This window comes from Miniopterus natalensis, chromosome 1, assembly GCF_054644295.1.
Source record: "Miniopterus natalensis isolate mMinNat1 chromosome 1, mMinNat1.hap1, whole genome shotgun sequence".
Taxonomy (NCBI): Eukaryota; Metazoa; Chordata; class Mammalia; order Chiroptera; family Miniopteridae; genus Miniopterus; species Miniopterus natalensis.
Genome location: NC_142081.1, coordinates 35877286 through 35897475, shown reverse-complemented (window position 1 = coordinate 35897475; position 20190 = coordinate 35877286). Strand labels below are relative to the sequence as shown.

The window sequence follows — 20190 nt, the reverse complement described above, 5'->3', positions numbered from 1 at the left end:
GGTGGAAAAAGCAGAGGCTGCCCTCACTTGTGAGGCTGCGAAACTCTAAAGGACTTGGGCTGTCACAGCTTAACTATAGTTTGGGGCTTTTAGCAAGTGAGTATACAAGGTGGTGACCTGTACTTAAGATGAGGAAAGGGAGTATGTTACTTAAAGCTTTTATTTTAATGAAAAGGAGCTTTTAAATAGCGGAGCGAGGCCTGTTATGGCCTGGCCTTCGAGTACACAGAAAAGCCCTTTGCTGTAAGGGCGCTGCATCCTGGCAGGCACCGGGCAAAGGCCTGCATTCCCGTGCCCGTGAGCGCAATGACAGGAGAAGGACACAAGGTTGCATGAGGGGAAAGTCAGTGAGACGTGGCCTGAGTAAATGCAACAGGTAAAGGAGAAGGCCCAGGACTAAAGTTTTGAGTCTGAACAATGAAATGATAACAGTAACAGGGAGTAAATTAATAAATGTGTGCAGTGTTTTTTTATACCAAGTCGTTTTGCTATTTAGAACAAATTCTGCCCAAGTGAATAGTGTCTGTTCATCTGTCATATTTTTGTTTATAACAACATTTCTAACATTTAAATATTATACAGTTCATTTTTTAAGTGGTAGGAATAATGAGAAATTCTCAACTTAAGGAAGAATCTATCTTAGCGATAAGTATCTATGTAGTAACACTTTGGAATCCAGTACTAGCAAACTGTTTCTTATAACACAATATGTAGGAAAAGCATTTCCAAAAGGAAACGTTGGTTTCTACAAAGTTAATCTATGTAAACCGTAAAAACAAGAAATACATAAACATTAAATAAAAGATTTTGCTTTTATTTAAAATAAAATGCATTTATACAGTCTTTAAACCATGGATTACTGGACAATACTGGTAATCCGCCCCTCCCTGGCACCCTTTTGGGCTATGTGAGCTAGGAATTTTTTGACTAGCACCAATGCAGATTGTAACAGCGCAACAGACTAGAACACGGCCAGTCCAGGCATAGAGTTAAGGACATGGTGGCAAATCATGACTATACTGAAGTCATTCTTAATTTAGCAGATATTAAAACTGCACATTAATTATATTTTTTAAAGCATTTATTTAATGTAAAGATGCTACATATCTAAGCCATTTGCTAGTTGTGAGTAATTTTTTTAAAAAACTGTACAATTTTATAAAATTTGTGTTTGTACATTAGTTACACAAAATGCATACTTCATAGACCTTTACTTCATATCGTAATGCAAAAGTTGCATACTTTAGGCAGACAGTGAATATGCTGGTGAATACTAAGTGTTGTAATACAATATGGTGTAAAAATAAAAACACAAGACAATATACATACATGCTTATTCAAGGACAAAAACAAATAATCCAAGCGTAACAGACTAACAGCATTTTCCTTCAAGGTTAAACAATGACATTATTAAATATCAGGCATCTTTCATAGGCCTGATTTATTTGGCATGGGGGTAGGGGGAGGGTTCAAATGGCTATCAGAAGTAGGATTTTTTTTAAAAACAAGGTCAAATTAAACATACATTAAAACACATGCATTAAACATGATAAATAGACTTCATATAGTTTAAGCCCTGGATAGCTGTAAATAGATGGCTTGAGTTTCTTAGTTTGGCTAGCTTAAATCAGTGATATTTTGTTCCTGACTTGCCCACTATTTCAGTTTTCAATTCTTGGCCCTAGGGAATGTGTGCCATATTCAAGTTCATATATACTGTATCATGATAGCAGATTATAGTCGTGCTTGTTAGTGCACATATTAACTGGTCTGATAAGGCAAAAGAGTTTTCATGATAAAATGATAAATTTCAAGCTTACTTTATTAAGCAGCATATAACAAACAACAGCTTTTAAAGTTAAATATTGTTATGGCCATGGAGTTTCATAACACAGTACTTCTTTCACACCCAACCACTGGTAAGTTTGTAGAACATCTCTTCATCTAAGCTCTCATTTTGGTCTTTTGCCCGTGTTGAGAGGAATATGTAGCCACCAATGAATTCGTGAACCACTTTGCAATCTACTTCAGTACAAATGAAGGACAATCGTACTTCGTCTGCAAACTCTACAGTGACCTGGAACAAAGACAAAGAACTGTAAGTCCCAGTAAAACTCCAAATGGGCGGGGCTAAGCGAAGCTACAGTGCTGTTTAAGGTCTGCTCTATCACAAAATACTTGACCCTCAAATGCAATTTTTTAATCCTAATAATGCCTTCAAGTCCAAAAGAGTAAGTAAAGGCTACTAGCCCCTCCCCCACTCCTTTTCAGTTTTCATGTTCTGAAAAGGAAGACAGGGGTGTAGGTCATTAAGTTCCCAATGGTCTCTGGTGATTCGATTAATGAGAATGTCTCTCTTCAAGTCCTGGGAGAAAACCTACTTCCTGTGTTTAATTTAATACTTGCTTTAGATATTTAACCTTTAGGTATCATGTTTAAATATTTCAGAAATATGAGAGTCTAATGAAGTAATAGGAATTCATACAACAAACCCAGTCATCTTAAAACAAATGACTAATTAGTAAAAGATTCTGTTTATTTTAAATGATATGCATGTACTCCAAGCTGGGGGCAGCTTAATATATGGAAGGAAATGTGCCAGGTTTTAGAGCCCTAAACATCTCGGTTTGAATCCTGATTCTGTTACTAAGTGTGTGATCTTGGACAATGACAGCCCTTAGGCCTCCACATTTTAGTGTCCTCATTTGTAAAGTAGGGATAATCCATCTAGCTGTGCTGAGGTTCAGAAATAGGGTACAAATGTAAAACATCTAATATTATGCCTGGCACAAAGTAGACATTCAATAAACGGTAGCTGCTACTGCGAGCGGAAGGGATGTATCCACTATAGAAAGACAACCTTAAAAAATAAGGCAATATTCTAAGTAGATTATGTTCTTAAGTGTTTTAATAACCAAGCTAGTTATGAGATAGGCAAGTTTAAGTGGGGAATGACTAACTATGTTTTATACTCTAAGAGGTAAAAGTACAAATAACCTTCAGAATTTACAGGGCTTTCTATCTGTAATTTACTAACTTTTAGCAGTATTGTTATAGCTTACCATTTTTATTTCCCAGTTTACATTCCACTGCTTCATGTTGCTGAAACGCCACGTTTTGATTGCGTCCCCTGTGCTGGCATCCATCCTGATCAGTCTGTTGTATGTAATTCCAATAAGGTCTTCTTTTTTCCCCCCTTGGAACCTATAGCGTGAAAAACATAGTAGGGTCAGGAGACATGCTGGTCTATTTTTCTCTAGGATATGTGCTCTTATCTTTTTTAGTCTAGCTCTAAAAAAAGTGCTAGACTTATACAAGTAAAAACAAATGCAATCATTTTGAATTTTTAATGTAAAAATTACAAGTATAGGAAATATATTCCAACATTCTTTAAATTTTACTATAAAAGAGGTTGATGAGTCTCAGCAGCTTTAAATGTTTCATTTCTAGTTACATGAAGTGGATGAAGTAAAAAGGCACAGACTGAGGTTTACATGTAGGTGCTCGGTAGAACCACTGACCTTGCGATGAAGTGTGTGATGCCGAACTCTGGTAAGGATTGCCACGCTTGAATAAATCTCATCTTGGCTTCAATTAGACTCATCTGAGCTACATTCTGATGGGCCTCCAAAATTCTCGCTGTTATCTAAATGTGATGGAACATCAACATCATTACCATTAAACATCATTTTTTCATGGCAGATTGGAGACAAAAAGACTTTAAAAAGCTGAATTACGTGTCCCACCCCAAAATCCTATGTTGCAAGAGTTGGAATTACAAAGCTACATTTGGGAATTTTAGTAAAATGACTTTTCAAAATAAACCCTGACATATTTATTCTTAATTTCAGTTTCCATATATATAGAAACAAAACTTACTATTAGGAATACACAACCACCACTCTTGACACATATTCCAAGTATACACACGTATGATATCACTATTATAAAACAGCACGTGCTAATCTTCACATTCACGGGAAGCTTTAAATTTAGCATCAAGATATACAATCAGAATGAGTACCTAGAATACAAGTTTCTAGCAGAAATACTCATTCAAAAATTTTTAAATTTTTCTAAAGGAATCATTAGAAAAGTTAAACTCTAATTTAAATTATTACTCCCACAAGGAGTAGAAGGAAATTAGTCCCTGAGGGGAGATTGTAGCTAGTGCTTTAAATATTTTTATTTTCTTTCTTTTTTTGTAAATGTGGAGGACTTACCAAATCTCTTATATAGCCTGGCTGTAGATGGCAATGCGAGGAAAAGAAAAAGGAGGCAGAAAGAAAAAAAAAGGCAATCAGAAAAAAACGGCAATGAGGCAAAGAAAAAGTTGTGGCAACCTGCAAACCAAAATTCCAGCCAAAAACCATGCAAAAAATGACTGTAGATGGAAACCAAGCAAAGTAAATGCAAGCATGAAAATGAAAATGAGAAAGCAGTGATTATTTCCATTTAGAATATTGAGAAACACTCCATATTATTTTAGATGGTTAAGTGTTACTAAAATTAAGGGTAGAGAAGGTTGAGGGAGAAAATAAAAGAGCAAATACCCCTTTTCCCCTCATGTACCAGTTCTTACTGGTTAGGGTAAAGCTAATTATTTTAGTAGCAAAATCAAAATTAATATTTAAAAAGCCTTCAATACAGTCTCAGATTGAGTCCCATAACATGATCCATGCACCGCTTTTCAGAAATAAGTTGAAGGCATAAAATAAGTAGTGACCATACTGTTTCTTTAATTTACACAAGAAAAGCAAACCCCTCAATTACCATCTGTTTTTTGCACCCTTTTTCCTGGAAGGGAAAATAAAGAGATGCCATACACCACCACTAGGAATGGTGCTCATAAACATATTAGTCTATTTCAATTTGGATTAACATGGATAAAATGCAGAACAACTTTTTTTAAAATGTAAGAGTCCAGTTTGGGGGCCATATTCATGTGAAAATATCCATAGCAAGTTTAATTAATTAATATATACCTTTGAGGAATTAAAAGTAGATTTAAATATAGCAAAGGCTGTACTGACAGCCCCAAAGGAAAACAATGCACTTAGGCCCTGGTAGGAATGAATGACCCCAGGCCTGCTCACCTTCCTGACCGACTCCTGAAGGCCCCTGGATTATACAGGTGAACAAACAACTGCTGAGCACTGTGTCCAAGGGCCAGTACAGCACCTGACACCCAGCAGCAACTCAGCTTCTGCCTATCAGCACTCACTCGGTGTCAGGGCAATGCATGGTCTCTGCCTTTGGGGAGCAACCTCCAAGTCTCGTTAGGGAAAGGAGAGTCAAAGAGACTGTGCATTTGCTAAGATGCCAACGTGAAAGACAGGCTAGAAGGATCCTTAACCATGGACCACACAAGTACTGCCATCCTGCCGGTTAGGGACAAATACCCATTGTCTTTGTCCTCAAGAGAATGTTCAGCTGACAACCTAGTTGAGAACTTTTTAAAGTGAGAAAGTACCATTTTAAAAATTTCTGAGAAAACAATACCTAAATCAACATTTGGCTGTTTTGACAATTATACTTTAAAATCTTTTTTTCCCTGATACTTGATAGTGAAAATAAGATCGCTAAGATTTGAATTTATTCATTGCCTTTGTAGGCAAATGAATCCACCTCCTGAAACAAGTTTCTTTTCAACAATCTTTTAATGACATTACTAAGAACAAAAATAAGTAACTAAATAAATTACTATTTGATTCACTTGCCTTTTTAATTTACAATCCACATTCCACAAAGCTCCCCAGGGCGCATTTCCTCCATTCCTTACTACTCCCACATTGTATGACTGTGGGATAAACAGTTTCCATGTAGCTTACACAACCTCAGAAACTTAAAGACAAATACTTGGTGATGAAAACTTTTGAACATTTTTAATTTCTACTTATGTGATGTCAGACTCATATGATAAGCATTGTATTTAAAGTTAAGAATTACCAAGTGTTCTGGGCCTTTTCAGTAATGTTTTAAAATTATTTCTTAAAGATCAAAATGAAACTAGATAAAAATATTTATTTTAAAGGTCTTCTTCACCCCCTGCCCCCATCCTCCAAACTGAAGCTTTTCCTTTTATGGCAGGATGTTTGGTGTGGAGAATACTGGGGGTTATCCCAAGTGAAATTCCCCTGCAAAAGACCTTTTATGTTGTATCCAAAGAACCATTTTCCTAAGTAGCAATCATTTTATAGTACTGATTTCCAGGAAAGAAATTCAGAGTGTACAAAAGCAATGAATTTCAAGGAAAATTTACCAAAATTTGTCACCTCATGCAAATCTTGGTTAGGTTTTGACTGTTAATGTTAAGGCGATGTTTAAATTTAGACTATCTCTACCTTATAAAATTTATTTCCAAAGCTGGAAAAGTCTATTTCAACAGCAAGAAGAGTCAATATAGATTTTGATGGGAAACGAATAACGGCATGAATTAAGGAACAAAAAGTGTTAAACCGTATTTAATTCCCTAAATGAACATCCTGTTAACAGAGTGGTTTCCTCAAGTTGTTTAGAATAAATATACTCCCAACTATTCTACCTCATTCTCTGTCCTATTAAAACGATAAAGGTGTTTTTTTAATTACCAATTTAAACAGACAGAAGGCTATTATTTTTCTGATTTTATATTCTAATCACCTGATATGACATTGACTACCAATTAAGACTAAAAAGTTTTGTTTAAGAGGGGAAACTAAATTTAAAGTATGTGCACAAAATTGTAAAACAACCCAGTAGAACATGAAGTAAAATGAACCAAGTACCTGCTTGTTCTTGTACTTTTTTAGATAGCGAGGGGACACCAAGCATTCAGGATTTATATCAGTTGTGATCTGCTCTGGTATTAACTGAGGATCTGGGTTTAAATGCTGCATCTTCAGGAAGGAAAGAATATTCTGAACTTCTAGGTTGTAAGAACTGTCTGCCATGGTCTTGCCCTTGGAGGCCAATCGGCAGGCTGCCATCCAGTGGGCATACTGCTTTTCCTGTTGAAAAGGAACACCGAGGTAAGAACTGGATCACATGGTGGGTCCTTTGAATATAAAATATTAGGATGACTGGTTAATTCACTAAGGAGCTGGAAAACTTACATTGTCACAACGAAGCCAGATTTCATTCATGCCCTCTGCAACTGGGATCAGGAGTTTAATGTTAAATTTTTGGCCTGAAATGTTTACATCTGGGGTGACTTCACATCCTATAATAAAAAAAAAAAAAATTATTAAAATGGTCAAATTTACTCTGAAGAAATCCCAAGCCAATACAGGGATCGCTCATTTAATGGCATCTTAACATGTAGAATGTTGCTGTTGTAGAATCTATAAATCAGGGAATAAATTCCTTATGCCCAGCAATTTTGTTTGGGGTGGAGCAGAGGCAGAGGATCTAATAGAGGAGAGGTAACAGCACAGAGGTTGTGGCCTCATAATTCACAAAACATGACTGAGAAGGAGTCTTGCTGAAAAGATATAGTCAAGAGCTACAACTTGCACTCAACAAGTTTTGGTATGTGTTAAGTCACTTGGGATTTTTAAAAGTTTCTAAATGTATAGGGATTTAAAAATATCTTTCTATAATTCAATTCTAACTTAACTGTGTTTTGATTATAATAAATGACTTTTGAGCCAGAGTCCTATATGGGAGCCTCTTTGGAGCCCTGTAATCAACTCTGTGAAGCATTAGCTGGTAGCTTTCCAGAAGAAAACACAGATTTCTTGAACATACACCCAGTTAGATAATGGGGAAATGGTCGGCATAAATAAGTAGTAACCAGTATAATGGAGTGGAGAGGAGCTTTGCAATCAGACAGATTTGGGTTCAAGACCTTTCTCTACTATTTAATAATTATGGCCAATTTATTTAACATCTCTAAGCCCAAATTTCCTGACCTTAAACTCTACCTCATAGGGATGCTGAAGGATAAATAAGACAATGTACATGTCCAAGCTCGCTAGAGGGCATTCCTGCTGTGTGTACTGAGTTCAGGTCGCCCTCAGTGTCCTAGGATCATCCAGTAGCTCTATGACGGAGGTAAACTGTTGGCAGGGCTTACCGCTGCCTTGCTCTTTCTACCGGAGCAACGTCTCTCGGCACAGAGTGTAAACAACAAAACAAGAACCCTCTACATAACTACCACAGGAAGAACTAATGTTAAAACTGTCATTTTTCCTTCATATAGAAACATTTTAGATGAAGGGGATCTTCCACTCCTCTCCAGAAGCAACCCCTAACATTTAGTGGATTTTCTCCCCCTCTTTATTTATTTTTAAAATATTCACTACATATAAATAGCTACAGTATTTAACTCCCTCTATAAAAACATTAGAAACTATAGGAAGTTGTGTGGCAATGTGTTAAGCTGCAAAGTTAAAACAAAGAGAAGACGTTTGAAGATATACAATCTTTTGCAAAATTCCATTATTCAAGTGGATTTTAAAGTACACAATCCCATAAAACTTAGGCCTCTTTTAAAAGTAAAATACCAAGAAAATGTAAAAGGGAGAGACAGTGAGTGGTAACCCAGCTGTTACTGCAGGCACAGAGGCACTTACTGGGCCATACTTCAGATAGTACACTCCATGGCGACAGGCTGGATGGATGTCACTGTAACCCAATGACTATTCCTCTGAAGTGTCAAATGCAAATAGCCCATTTGGCTCACAATCTTCAATCCTAACTCTCTTTGAGGGATCCTATCCCTCAACCCCTCAACTTTATCCCCATCAGCAATGTGTTTTCACTCCTTCCTTCTCCCCAGTCCAGCCTGAACCCCATCCACCAGGTACCACCTCCAGTTCCCTAGACTTACTGTCTTTCCATCAGACACACACTTAGCAAAACCTTAACTCTGGTTGTCCAACCACCTGTCTTTTACTTGCCTATACTCAGGCTGTTGAGCACTGTAAGAGGGGAGGGGAAACGAAATCACAAAACTGAGCACATAGGTTTCACTAGAAATTCATGGATCCCAGCCTCAACCTGGCCCTTGACACTTGCAATCCTTCTATGTTTACAGATGCTCTCAAATGTTTACTTCAAATCTTCTCAGGCCTCCTATGCTGCTCACTCTCAGGGGACACCTCACCCATTTTTCCACGTACATGAAAAGCCACTAGAAGTGAAGTCCCCCAAGCTTCCTGCCACCACACCAGATAAGCCCAGCTGCTCTTGCTTCCACACAGCGGAAGAGGCATTTCTCCTCCCAAAGCCTCCTATCCAAGTGAGCTGAGTTTCCTCACATCCAGTGCTCCATCAGAGAGATCATCTCCCTCTCTGATACTAGGTTTCTTTCCTTCTTTCTACTGTGACGTTTCCATCAGCATTTAACTTCCTCTCTCTCATCTTAAACCACAAAATGCCTCTCCCTTTCTCCTCTTTATACCTGACTTCTGTTACTGCTCTCTTCCCTCCTTCCTTGAAGGTTCATTAAAAAGCTATCTTTGGCCTGGCTGGTGTGGGTCAGTTGGTTGGAGTGTCGTCCTTCCTAGTCAGGGTACACACCCAAGTTGTGGGTTCAATCCCTGGCCAGTCAGGGCACGTGCAGGAGGCAACAGATCGATGTTTCTCTCACATCAGTGTTACTCTCTCTAAAATCAATTTAAAAAGAAAGCTGTCTTTGTTTCCTATTTACTTCTCAATGACTGTACTTTGACTCTCATACTCAACCACCACTGAAATCTGCGTCTGTTCTTAAACAAGGCCAATGACCACCTCCTCCATGTGGCTGAATCCTATAGAAGCTAACAATCTTTCTCTCACTTTTCTTAAGCATTTGGTGTTAAGTTACTGTCTTTGTTTTTTAATCCTCACCTGAGGACATCTTTTCTACTGCTTTTCAGAGAGTGGAAGGAAGAGAGAGACACATTGATTGGTTGCCTCCCACACGCACCCCAACCAGGGCCGGGGATCGAGCCTGCAACAGAGGTAGGTGCCCTTGGCAGGAATCAAGCCCAGGAGTCTTCAGTAAGCAGCCGACGCTCTAACCACTGAGCCAAACCCGCTAGGGCTCACTCTGTCTTCTTTGAAACAACTTTTATCTTAGCTTCCATTGTACATTATTTCCATAATCTTCTTAAGCATTTTTTGGGGGTCTCCTTTACAAGCTTTTCGTCCTCTGATACGCCCTATGCCTTAAACATGAGTCTTCTGCAGGGTTCTAAGCCTTCTCGTATTATAGACAAACATTCCAATGGCTACATTTACCATCATGCCAACAGCCACCATAGCAGCATCTGTAGCACGGATCTCTCCCATGACCCAATGGCCTACAGGTTATTTCCAAATAAGTACCTCAAATTTATTTACTTATTTTTAATCCTTGCCCAAGGACATTTTCACTGATTTTTAGACAGAAGGGAAGGGAGGAACGGAGAGAGCGAGAAACAGACACACACACACACACACACACACACACACACACGCTGATGTAAGAAACATTGATCGGCTGCCTCCCGCACGTGTCCTGACTAGGTCCAGGGATCAAACAGGCAATGACCGAGAATGAAACCTGCTACCACCTTTTTGGTGTATGGGATGATGCTCCTACCAACAGAGCCACACCAGCCAGGGCAAGTACCTCAAAATTAAAATATCCCAAAGTTAAACTCATCTTTTTCTCCAAACTCAGCTCCTGTCTCTTCCCAATCTCAGTAACACCCTACCCACCTAACTACACAAGCCAGAAACAAGTCCTTTCCCTCTGGACCCTCCCAAATCAATCACCCAGTCCACTGACTGAACTCAGTATCTACTGAATTTGTACCCTTTCTCCATCCATACTGATTACCTTAACTTGGATCACTATCACTATCTGAAATTATTCCTCTAAACTGTAGCCAATATAAATATGATGGATCCTGTCATTTTCAAGTTAATGATTTTTCAGTGGCACTTCACTGATGCCAGTTTAAAAAACAATCTCCTTAAAATTTTACCCACTAATTCTTGCCTACTCTTTCTGCTATTCCTCCCATGTTAGCAGAACCAGATTCAACAGTTGTTAAGCAGCATTCATCCTCCTGACTGAATTCTGCATTCCAGCTTTTCTCCAGGCGTTGCTTACACCAGCCTCTGCCTGGAAGGCTCTTCTACCAATTCTCCTCCTCCCTTCCCCAGATCTCAGTTTTCTCTTTTGGATCCTAAGTCTGACAGCATTTTCCCTATGAAATCTCTCCTGATTCTCTCCACCATTACTGAACTGAAGACTAAATGAAACAGCACCCTTACCCCCACCCTCCCTTGCTCCTTTGACCTGTTACTTAATTTTTAAAGTAATAGTTATTGCCTGAATTGTGACTATGTATCTTCCCAACATGCTCTAAACATCTTGAGGGCTGGGACAATAATTTGTTCTTGCACATGTCCCCAGTACCTAGCAGTTTGTGGCACAGGAGTTTAAATCATATTTGCTAAACTGAATTTTTCATAACTTTGCATTTTAGATCTCTTGGGGGCCTTGGAGCATCCAGTCCAACAGACTCATTTCTCAGACGAAGATACTGAGGTCCAAACAGACTATTTCCCCCAAAATCACAGGGCTTATTCAGTGGCAGGGCAGAATCTTGGCCATTAGATTCTTAGGCCAGTGTTACCTTCCTCAGTGTGACATGCCACAGAAATGCTCCTTTGGGAGGACTTGCGAGAGGTGGGATGAGAACACTTTGTGAGTCCTCCATACCAGGACTCGACTTCTCATTCATTCAGGGAGAAGGTTAAGGATATAATAGGGACAGAAAGGAGACAGATCTAGTTTCTTACTCAGGAGTAGATAACCTGAGCTGATCCTGGGCTGCCCAGGAGGTAAGCAAGAAGAAAGCTAAAACAGATTCTGAGAAACAAACACTGGTAGAGACCCAAAGTTAAACTCATGTGACAGAGAGAAAGACAGCGAGACTAAAAGTTTTAGGAAAATTACAGAATCCCAACACTTGGGCATAGCAGTCTTCTTCCTTGGACAGAGGTTTTCTATTTTTTACAGTGTGCATAACTATAAAACAACAGTTCAGATGACTACCAGACAAAGTAGATTTGGAAAGTTTGTTAAAATATACTAAAAATACCCTAATGTGCAACGTACTAAGAAAAAAGATCAGGAAAAACATCTCTGTGTTCTAAGTGATAAGTGAAATTATTTTGGGAATCATTTTTGTGAAATGAGTCAGGGGACCTTTTCCTTTTGTCCAGTTGCTTTACATATAATAATAAATGTACATGTAAAATGTAACCCAAAAAGGATGGGCTGGACTGACAGGAATAACTCCATATACACCACTTCAGAACTAGCCTACCAGGGGAGGTACACCTGCACTACGGTCCAGTAGCTGGGAGCCCAGGAGCTGTGGCTCCAGAGCCTGAGAGCTCCCCAATCCTTTCTCAATTCTGCCTCTCCAACCCTTTAACTCAGCTGGGAATTGTAGGCTCACGTGAATGCATCTGTTCAGAATCTAGAAATGAGTCTGGGAAATGTATTTTAGTTTTCTAGCCTTTGCTGTAAAAAGTATGGAACAGTGAGGAGCCAATCTACTGCCTCCTTTACCAAGCATGCCAGGTGCCAAGGGTGTAGAGATGGTTCCCGACTTATAATGGCTCAACTTAAATGATTTTTTTGGCTTTATGATGGTGTGAAAGCAATATGTATTCAACAGAAACTGTACTTCAAATTTGAAATTTTGATTTTTCCTGGGCTAGTGATATGAAGAATGATATCTGGGCAGTAGCTGCAGTTCCCAGTCAGTCACGTGATCACAAGGGTAAACAACTGATTCATTGTAGTGTACTATACTGGTTTTTTTTGTGGGGGGGTGAGATATTGTGTTCTGAGCACATTTAAAGTAGGCTAAGCTAAGCTATGATGTTCAATAGATTGGGTGTATTAAATGCATTTCGATATTTTCAACTTACGATGGGTTTAACTGGAGTGGTTCTCACGGGTAAAGCTTCCTAGAGGAAGTGGTATCTGAACTGGAAGTGAGCCAGGCTGTTTTAGTGAATGATATCACATGTGAGAGGCTCTCTGAGAATCTGTAAGACTAGCTAAAGGCCCTACAGAGAAGTCACAGCAGAGGCAGGCAGATGTCCTCTCGCTGTAGAAGCAGCAGCACGTGAACCTGGAGAGGAAATTCTACCACCTGAACTAGTGCATCGATCAGATGAGAGGTGAGGAAGGAGTGATGTGAACGAACAACAGTAGTAGTCTAAAATAAAAACTAAGTAAAAAACATACATATTTACATAAACATAAAAAAGTACCTAAATGAGTGCAGAAAACTGCTGAAAAACATTTCCCCCCAGCAAAGTGAAGTGTACTGAATATTAGCTAATAGATAATCTACCACCAACAGTGGTCATTCCAAGGCCCCCCTTACCTCTTAGGTTCATCTGATGAGCTGGTGTGCCACTGGATTCTTCTTTGCTCTTGTAGCAGGAAATGGATGTATCTTTAAAGGTGCACCAATACTGCTTATAACCTTTTAGAGTCAGTTTTTTTGGCCTGTCAAATAGAATTAAGAGAAAAAACACTTTTGAAATAACTTTATCACTGCTTGGTTTTAGCACGAAGTTTCGCAATGTTAGAAATCTAAGGCCAAGTTTTACATCTGCTGAACCAGCTCCCTTTGGCCATGTGCTCTATTCCGTCCTGCTGTTCATGGCTTGGCCCCTTCCCTCCCAATCGGTCTACTCAGGAAGACCTCACAAATAGTGAGTGGGCAGAGGAGAAAGACAGTAGGGCCAACATTTTAGTATTTCGGTCAGTTGTAGCCACCTGTAGCACGAGCAGGTCACATGGAAAGGATGGGAAAGAAAGGTGAAGTAAACGTCAGGATTGGAAATCTCCTAGGTCCCGTAATTACCCACAGGTTCACGGTGTCTGTGGGGCTGCCTCTGGCCTCTCTGAACAAGCGAGTTTACCTGGCATGACTAAGTGAGGCAAGTGCTCGTCTCTCAGGCATGTATTTCAATGGTAACTTTACCTTGCCACTCCGATGTCAAACATAACGAAGACAGAGCAGTCAGGAGGGAGAGTAGTTAAAGGCGCAGGTAGGTGGAAAAGGTATATAAACGGTGAAGAAAGAAGGGGGGAGGCAGCAGCATCTGAAATCATGCCCGTGTCTCAGAAATGTTATATATGTTGAGCTGTTTCATGTTTAGCTACAGCAATTTAGTCCACGATGGCTCTGTTTATTATATTCCACACCTCCTCCTTTCCTGCCTTAATGCCTAGCTCTCGTGACTCTGTGGACTATGACTAGATCGTTTAAAAGTCTGGATAACATACACTGGAACCTTAATTATAAAATGTCCCATGGCCCGGCTGGGCGTGGCTCAGCGGTTAAGCGTCGACCTAGGATCCAGGCGATCAGGGTTCGATTCATGGTCAGGGCACATGCTCGGGTTGCGGGCTGCAGCTGATTAATGACTCTCTAATCATTGATGTTTCTCTCTCTCTCTCTCCCTCTCCTTTCCTCTCTCTAAAATCAATAAAGATGTATTTTTTAAAAAAATAAAATGTCCCATGAACTACTGAACAGAATTCAACAGAATCAGGGGCTATGAACGGTCACTGACAGTTACAGTTCATTACATACTATCCTTTCGCCTAGACGACCTGGGTCGCTTTATACCCATATATCACTGTGCATTTCACAATGTACATGATGCAATCTAGAAAAATGTTTACCAAATAAAACAACTTAATGAGTACTGTGTTTTAATTTGGTAAAAATGGTTAGTTCCCCTCATTATAATGTAGTGTTAAGTGCTTTATTTGGTGCTTTTACAGATGCGTTGGCCAGTCAAACGTCAATTTCAATAATGTGAACCTAACTATAAAACTGACATTTATTATTCATTAGTATTTGGAATCCCTCCGTCTTGTGTACTTACTTGAAAACTTTAATATAGTCAGCAAGTTCAGGAATTGAAGTGATGTCACCCTAGAGAAAGAATTTAATCATTTTTTTCTTATTTTTCTTGAAATGAGAAACTCTAATATTTGGTATCTGAAATCAAGAACCAGCTTACTTAAACAAAATTACTTAAAATACAGATAAGGATTTTAATGGTTAGGTTGTATTATATGGTCATATAGTACGAAAGCATTTTCAAATGTCATAAAGAGCTGATAAAACTTGATCAAATGGCAGTTTATATAACGCACAAGAATACATTGTTGATTCTAATACAGCTAAAACTGTATCTGCATACGGAAAATTTGTAAATCCTAACAGTGCCGAGAGAAGTGTTTCTTATATAACTAATTAGTGTTTCTGGAATAACTAATTCCTAAGCTTTAAAACCATAAAACCAAATTTAGCATTTAAAAATTTTCTTGAGATCTATTTCTTTCTTCTTTTTGTAATATTTCAAATTTGGAGAGCACTAAATGGATTTATCCATGACTTGAGATTAATTTTTCCTCTGCAGAAATGTCCTCCTACTAGTACTTGCAAGAGAATGTGCACAGTATCAGAAGATCTGGAATAATACTCATTTTAAAAGTTTCTGAAAAATCAATGTCTGAATTCTCTAAAGCATCAAATATTTCTCCACATCCCCAAAATACTTCATGAGAACCTAAACTGACAAAAGGTAGGTATCATTCAAAGTCAATTAGTAGGCTAAAAGATTCACCCTACCAAAATTGTTGATGTTTTACCCCCTTCCAAAGTAATCTCCAGGTCCGAAAGGGCAGCGTCAACTTCATCAACGTCTTTGTCGCTGTTGTTCAAGTGGTTCTCTGATGTCATGATTGACAGCTTATTGATATGATACTGAAACCAGAAATGACATTTTCTTTAAATGATTGTTCTAAATATAAAACTTGAAAATGAGATTATTATCTGTATCTCTAGTGAATGCCTCTCATCACCTAATTTGAAAAGATAAAAGTGTCCCAAGAACTAGAAGGACAGGAAAGTAAAGGGCACAGCACCTGAAATCAGTGTCCTAAGTCTGCTAATAAATATTTATTCAAAAGAAGTACGGTCTTTGGGCACATTCAAATAAATTCATAGTTTGGGAGGCCCCTAGGCCTTAGAGTGTTAACATGTCCTCCACTAAGCTCTACACAGCAGAAATTTTTTACTCCCCCCCCCCCCCCATTCACTATTTATTCCCTGTGTCTAGAACAGGGCCTGGAACCAAGAAATACTGAATGAACAGAACATGCATTAGGCCATATGTAGAAATGGATTAACATTGATTACCTTATAATTCCACTATTACCAAGAGAGGGAAAGTTAGTTATCACTATGGTGGTGAAAGCTAAAGCTACACTTTCCCCCTTTCCTCAGTTCAATGACCAGAGGGAGAGATGTTTATATTGTTACATAAGAATAACACAATGTTTACACCCACATGATTACTAACATGTACACATATACATGCATGAGTAGTGATAACTACTTGTTAAGTAAATAAGAAAATCTTTGGGTATAGAATAACCAGTCATGATTTTAAATACACTTAGGTAAGTGACTTAGAACAAACATTAATGATCTATTAGATTTTGATGTTAAACCTGACAGAGGTTTTATACAAAGGTAAGCTGAACTATAAACCACTTAATCAGTTACCTTTCTAAGCACTAAGGAGCACTCCAAATTTCGGAAGTATACTCACTGAATATAATCCATTCATGGGAATGTTTAATGAACTAATCTGAGGCCAATTATCAATGTTCCTCTGTATTTTAAGATTTAGTGAATCAGTAGTGAGAAGTCTGTGGCCATGCCTTCAGTAGTGCTGAAATGAGATCCTTTACAGTGGTAGGAACTTCCAGGTCCACAAATCATGGAGAACACGATAGGAAGAGGCTCTCACCGGCAGTGGCTCAGACGTCAGAATATATTAAGAATCATGTGGAGAGCTGGTTAAAAATATAAACCCTTAGAGGTTTACTCCCAGAGATTCTGATTCAGCCAATCTGGAGTTCAGCTGGAATCTGCATTTTTACTAAGTGCTTTAAGTGATTCTGAAGCAGAACGTCCTCGATTAAATGCTTTAAAAACAAACAGCGTTGCCCTGGTAGGGTGGGCTCGGTTGGAGTATCGTGCTGTACACAAAAAGGTTGCAGGTTTGATCCTGGTCAGGGCACATACCCAGGTTTTGGATTCAATCCCTAGTCGGGGAGCCTGCAGAAGGCAGCCAACTGATGTTTCTCCCCGCGATAAATATAGATTAAAAAAACCCACAAAAACAAACCAGTGTTATTAACTACTTCATTTTTTATCCACAACTTCTTATTTAGAATTACTTTTTCTTTTTACCACTGTAGATTTCTTTTACACAAGGAACCAGGAGCCCAAAGGAGAGAATAGTTGAGAGTGTAGGCTATGTCTGAAAATAAAAAATAGCAGGCATTTCTTTGCCATACTTTCAAAGTTTCCCCCTTCTGATACTGGATGACTACACCTAGGGCTTTGAGGCCAGTCTCTGGGAAGGCTTCTAACAACTCAAGGGGTTTGTAATATAAAATTCCCTCTTTAAATCTAGATTCTAAAATGGTCCAAGAGAGTTGTGCTTTGGGACATCCAGTCTCCACAAGTTAAAATCCATGGTTTCTGAGGTGTTTTTTACTGCACTGAAATGGAATATCTATTGTACACTGGGTGGGGGGAAGCTGCATAACAATCCCATTTCTGTGACAATATGACTATGTACACTCATTTAACAAATAGTTTTTGAGCACCTACTATGTACTAAACATGTTATTATATGTTGGCTTTTTAAAAAGAATGCATTATTTTTACAATAAAAAGATAAAAAGAAATACCAAACAATAAAAATCTGTGGTTTTCCCCATATTTTACATGTATTATTATTCTGTCACTGACAAAACCCTCACTAAAAATTACAATCCCATATTCTAAATAAGAAAGATGTAGGTAGAAAGTCATAACCAAATGAGGGACTTTCAATAAAAATGCTCCAGGATTTAATTCAAGGAATTCTTCAGATAGTCAGAATCACATCCAAAAGCACAACAGAAGAGTATTAACTAGTCTCTAGAAAATAACTGATCAGACTAGTTCATCTGTCATTAAAGATTTTCCTTTTCTGAGCTTCACGTCTATTTCCTTCTTTCATCACGTAAACTAAGAGAAATTAGCTGTTCTTCCTCTCTAACAGACAATTTTTTAATCTTAACTAGAAAACTTTTCTGAGTGCATAGAAGCATTTGGGATACTGAGAGCATTCTGTGTTCCAAAGGGGGAAAAAAGTCATTTTTATAGCAAAAACTTTTCATAACTGAATACAACTTTGCTTCTTGTATTTAATTACTTTAGGTGAAAGCAGAATTCCATCATAATCTAAGAACATTCACCGAAGCCTCACTCAGGTATCTGAAACGTAAAAAAGATTAATCTAGCGGTCAGTCAGGCCTTAGTGTGTCTAAGAATGCTGATTTGTGGGTGTCACCCTAACGTTATTTTACCAGAAGGGGGTAGCAGTGATGAATGGACAATCTTTTAATAAGCCCTACTGTAATTATGAAGCAGGTGGTGTGCAAGAACTACATTTAGAAAATCACTAGTTTAATCTAAATAAAACATTAGCTACCTACTTCTTAAGGATTATTATTCTAAAAACTTACTGATATTTATGGTTAATTTTCCTAGTTTCTTAAAATTCTATCTTCTTAAAAGGTATTATTTCTGCCATAGCCCATTTTACAAATGTCATCATTCCCAACTGTTTATGAAATTATGCAAGTAAGCTTTCAGATATCTATTATTTAATATAGACTATTTCAAAGGAAAATTGGATAGTTAATATACATCTGGAGGGTGGGAGGATAATTTTTCTCCTACAGGATAAAGAAAAGTAACTAGTAAGTATACCACTAAACTCTTAGATAAGACAAAAAAACTAAATAAAATTCATATATTTTTGTTGCCTTCCTAAGTGTCTATTCACTTTCTACATAGCCAAAAGTAAACACTATTAAAATGCTACTGGATTAATATGCCACTTTACTATTTAAAAATAATTCTCTATCCCTTCTGCCCCCAAAGTCCCATTTACCAGTACTCTCCACTACCTGCAAGGCTGCAAACATCATCATCTCTTCTTCTGTGCATTCAATTTCTTCTAGGAGAATAGCCCACTTGGCCTGCTCATAGAGCTGATTGATTCTGATTGCATCATACTGCAGCAAGAGAGAGAATTCTTTTACAATATATCACTTTTAACATTCAAAAGTTTGAAAACTAAATATTCACTTTAAAGCTTTACAAGAAAAATTTAACATACATTTTTTTCTGGGGTTTTACTTATTATCAAATATGCAATAATAAGAAATATACCTAGAGAGTTAGGCATGTGTGTGTATATATATAATTTTCCATTAAAAAAGACAATGAATTATGCCAAAAGATTACTCAATATTAAAAATAGATTGTTACTTTCCAGGGAAAGAACCATTAGATATTAAAATCCTTAACAAAATCTAACTTGAAGGCACTGAAGTAAGGTAGAACTGACTGCTCTCCAGTATTATTATGGCAACCTGCCAAACAAAAATGTCATAATCAGAGAGCACGTTAATTATTTCAGGAGCATCTTGCTCACTGTGGAAAAGCATACCCAGACAAAGTAGTGGGTCCTTGGAAACAGTACATTATTTTTAAATCTAAAAGAGAGGGTATATGTAGACTTGTAGAAAAGATTTACTTATATGTTATTGAATTCTATTTAGATATGTTAATAAAAGTCAACAGTAATGTACTGATAGAGTAACAAAATACATAACCCCTTTCTGGCCCCCAGCAAATGTACTTACATTCCCAAAATAGTTTTGGTTTTACTAAAATTCGGTTATGTAATGGCCTGAAAAGGGACGACAATGATTTTTTATAGTTCTATATTTTACTATTGTACAGTGAATTATTTAAGCACTTAATAAAAATGATAACTATGTACGTTAAAATCTAGACATGAAGCCCGGCTGGCGTGGCTCAGCAGCTGAGCATCAACCTAGGATCCAGGAGATCTCTGTTTGATTCCGGGTCGGGGCAGTTGCCTGGGTTGTGGGCTCGATGCCCAGTGGGGAGCGTGCAGGAGGCAGCTGGTCAATGACTCTCTCCCATCACTGATGTTTCTCTCTCTCCCTCTCTCTTCCTCTCTCTGAAATCAATAAAGATATATATATATTTTTTAAATCTAGACATGAAAAGGATGACAAGT

At 38.1% G+C, this 20190-nt stretch overlaps 1 protein-coding gene across 2 annotated transcripts in view; it reads right to left on the bottom strand.

The window, feature by feature from the left end:
• Nucleotides 1–798: 798 nt before the first annotated feature.
• Nucleotides 799–20190, bottom strand: part of FERMT2 (FERM domain containing kindlin 2) — a 63943-nt gene continuing 44551 nt past the window's right edge. Inside the window, exons 7-16 of one of the 2 annotated variants that reach the window (XM_087820420.1) lie at nt 19046–19153; nt 15639–15773; nt 14887–14936; nt 13368–13492; nt 7095–7201; nt 6768–6989; nt 4224–4244; nt 3522–3646; nt 3063–3204; nt 799–2077 (exon numbers count right to left, since the gene is read on the bottom strand). In XM_087820420.1, the coding sequence (XP_087676546.1) occupies nt 1904–2077; nt 3063–3204; nt 3522–3646; nt 4224–4244; nt 6768–6989; nt 7095–7201; nt 13368–13492; nt 14887–14936; nt 15639–15773; nt 19046–19153 (1209 nt within the window). In that variant the 3' untranslated portion in view covers nt 799–1903. The remainder of the gene's footprint in view (nt 2078–3062; nt 3205–3521; nt 3647–4223; nt 4245–6767; nt 6990–7094; nt 7202–13367; nt 13493–14886; nt 14937–15638; nt 15774–19045; nt 19154–20190) is intronic. The other variant, XM_087820425.1, reaches the window with a different exon arrangement.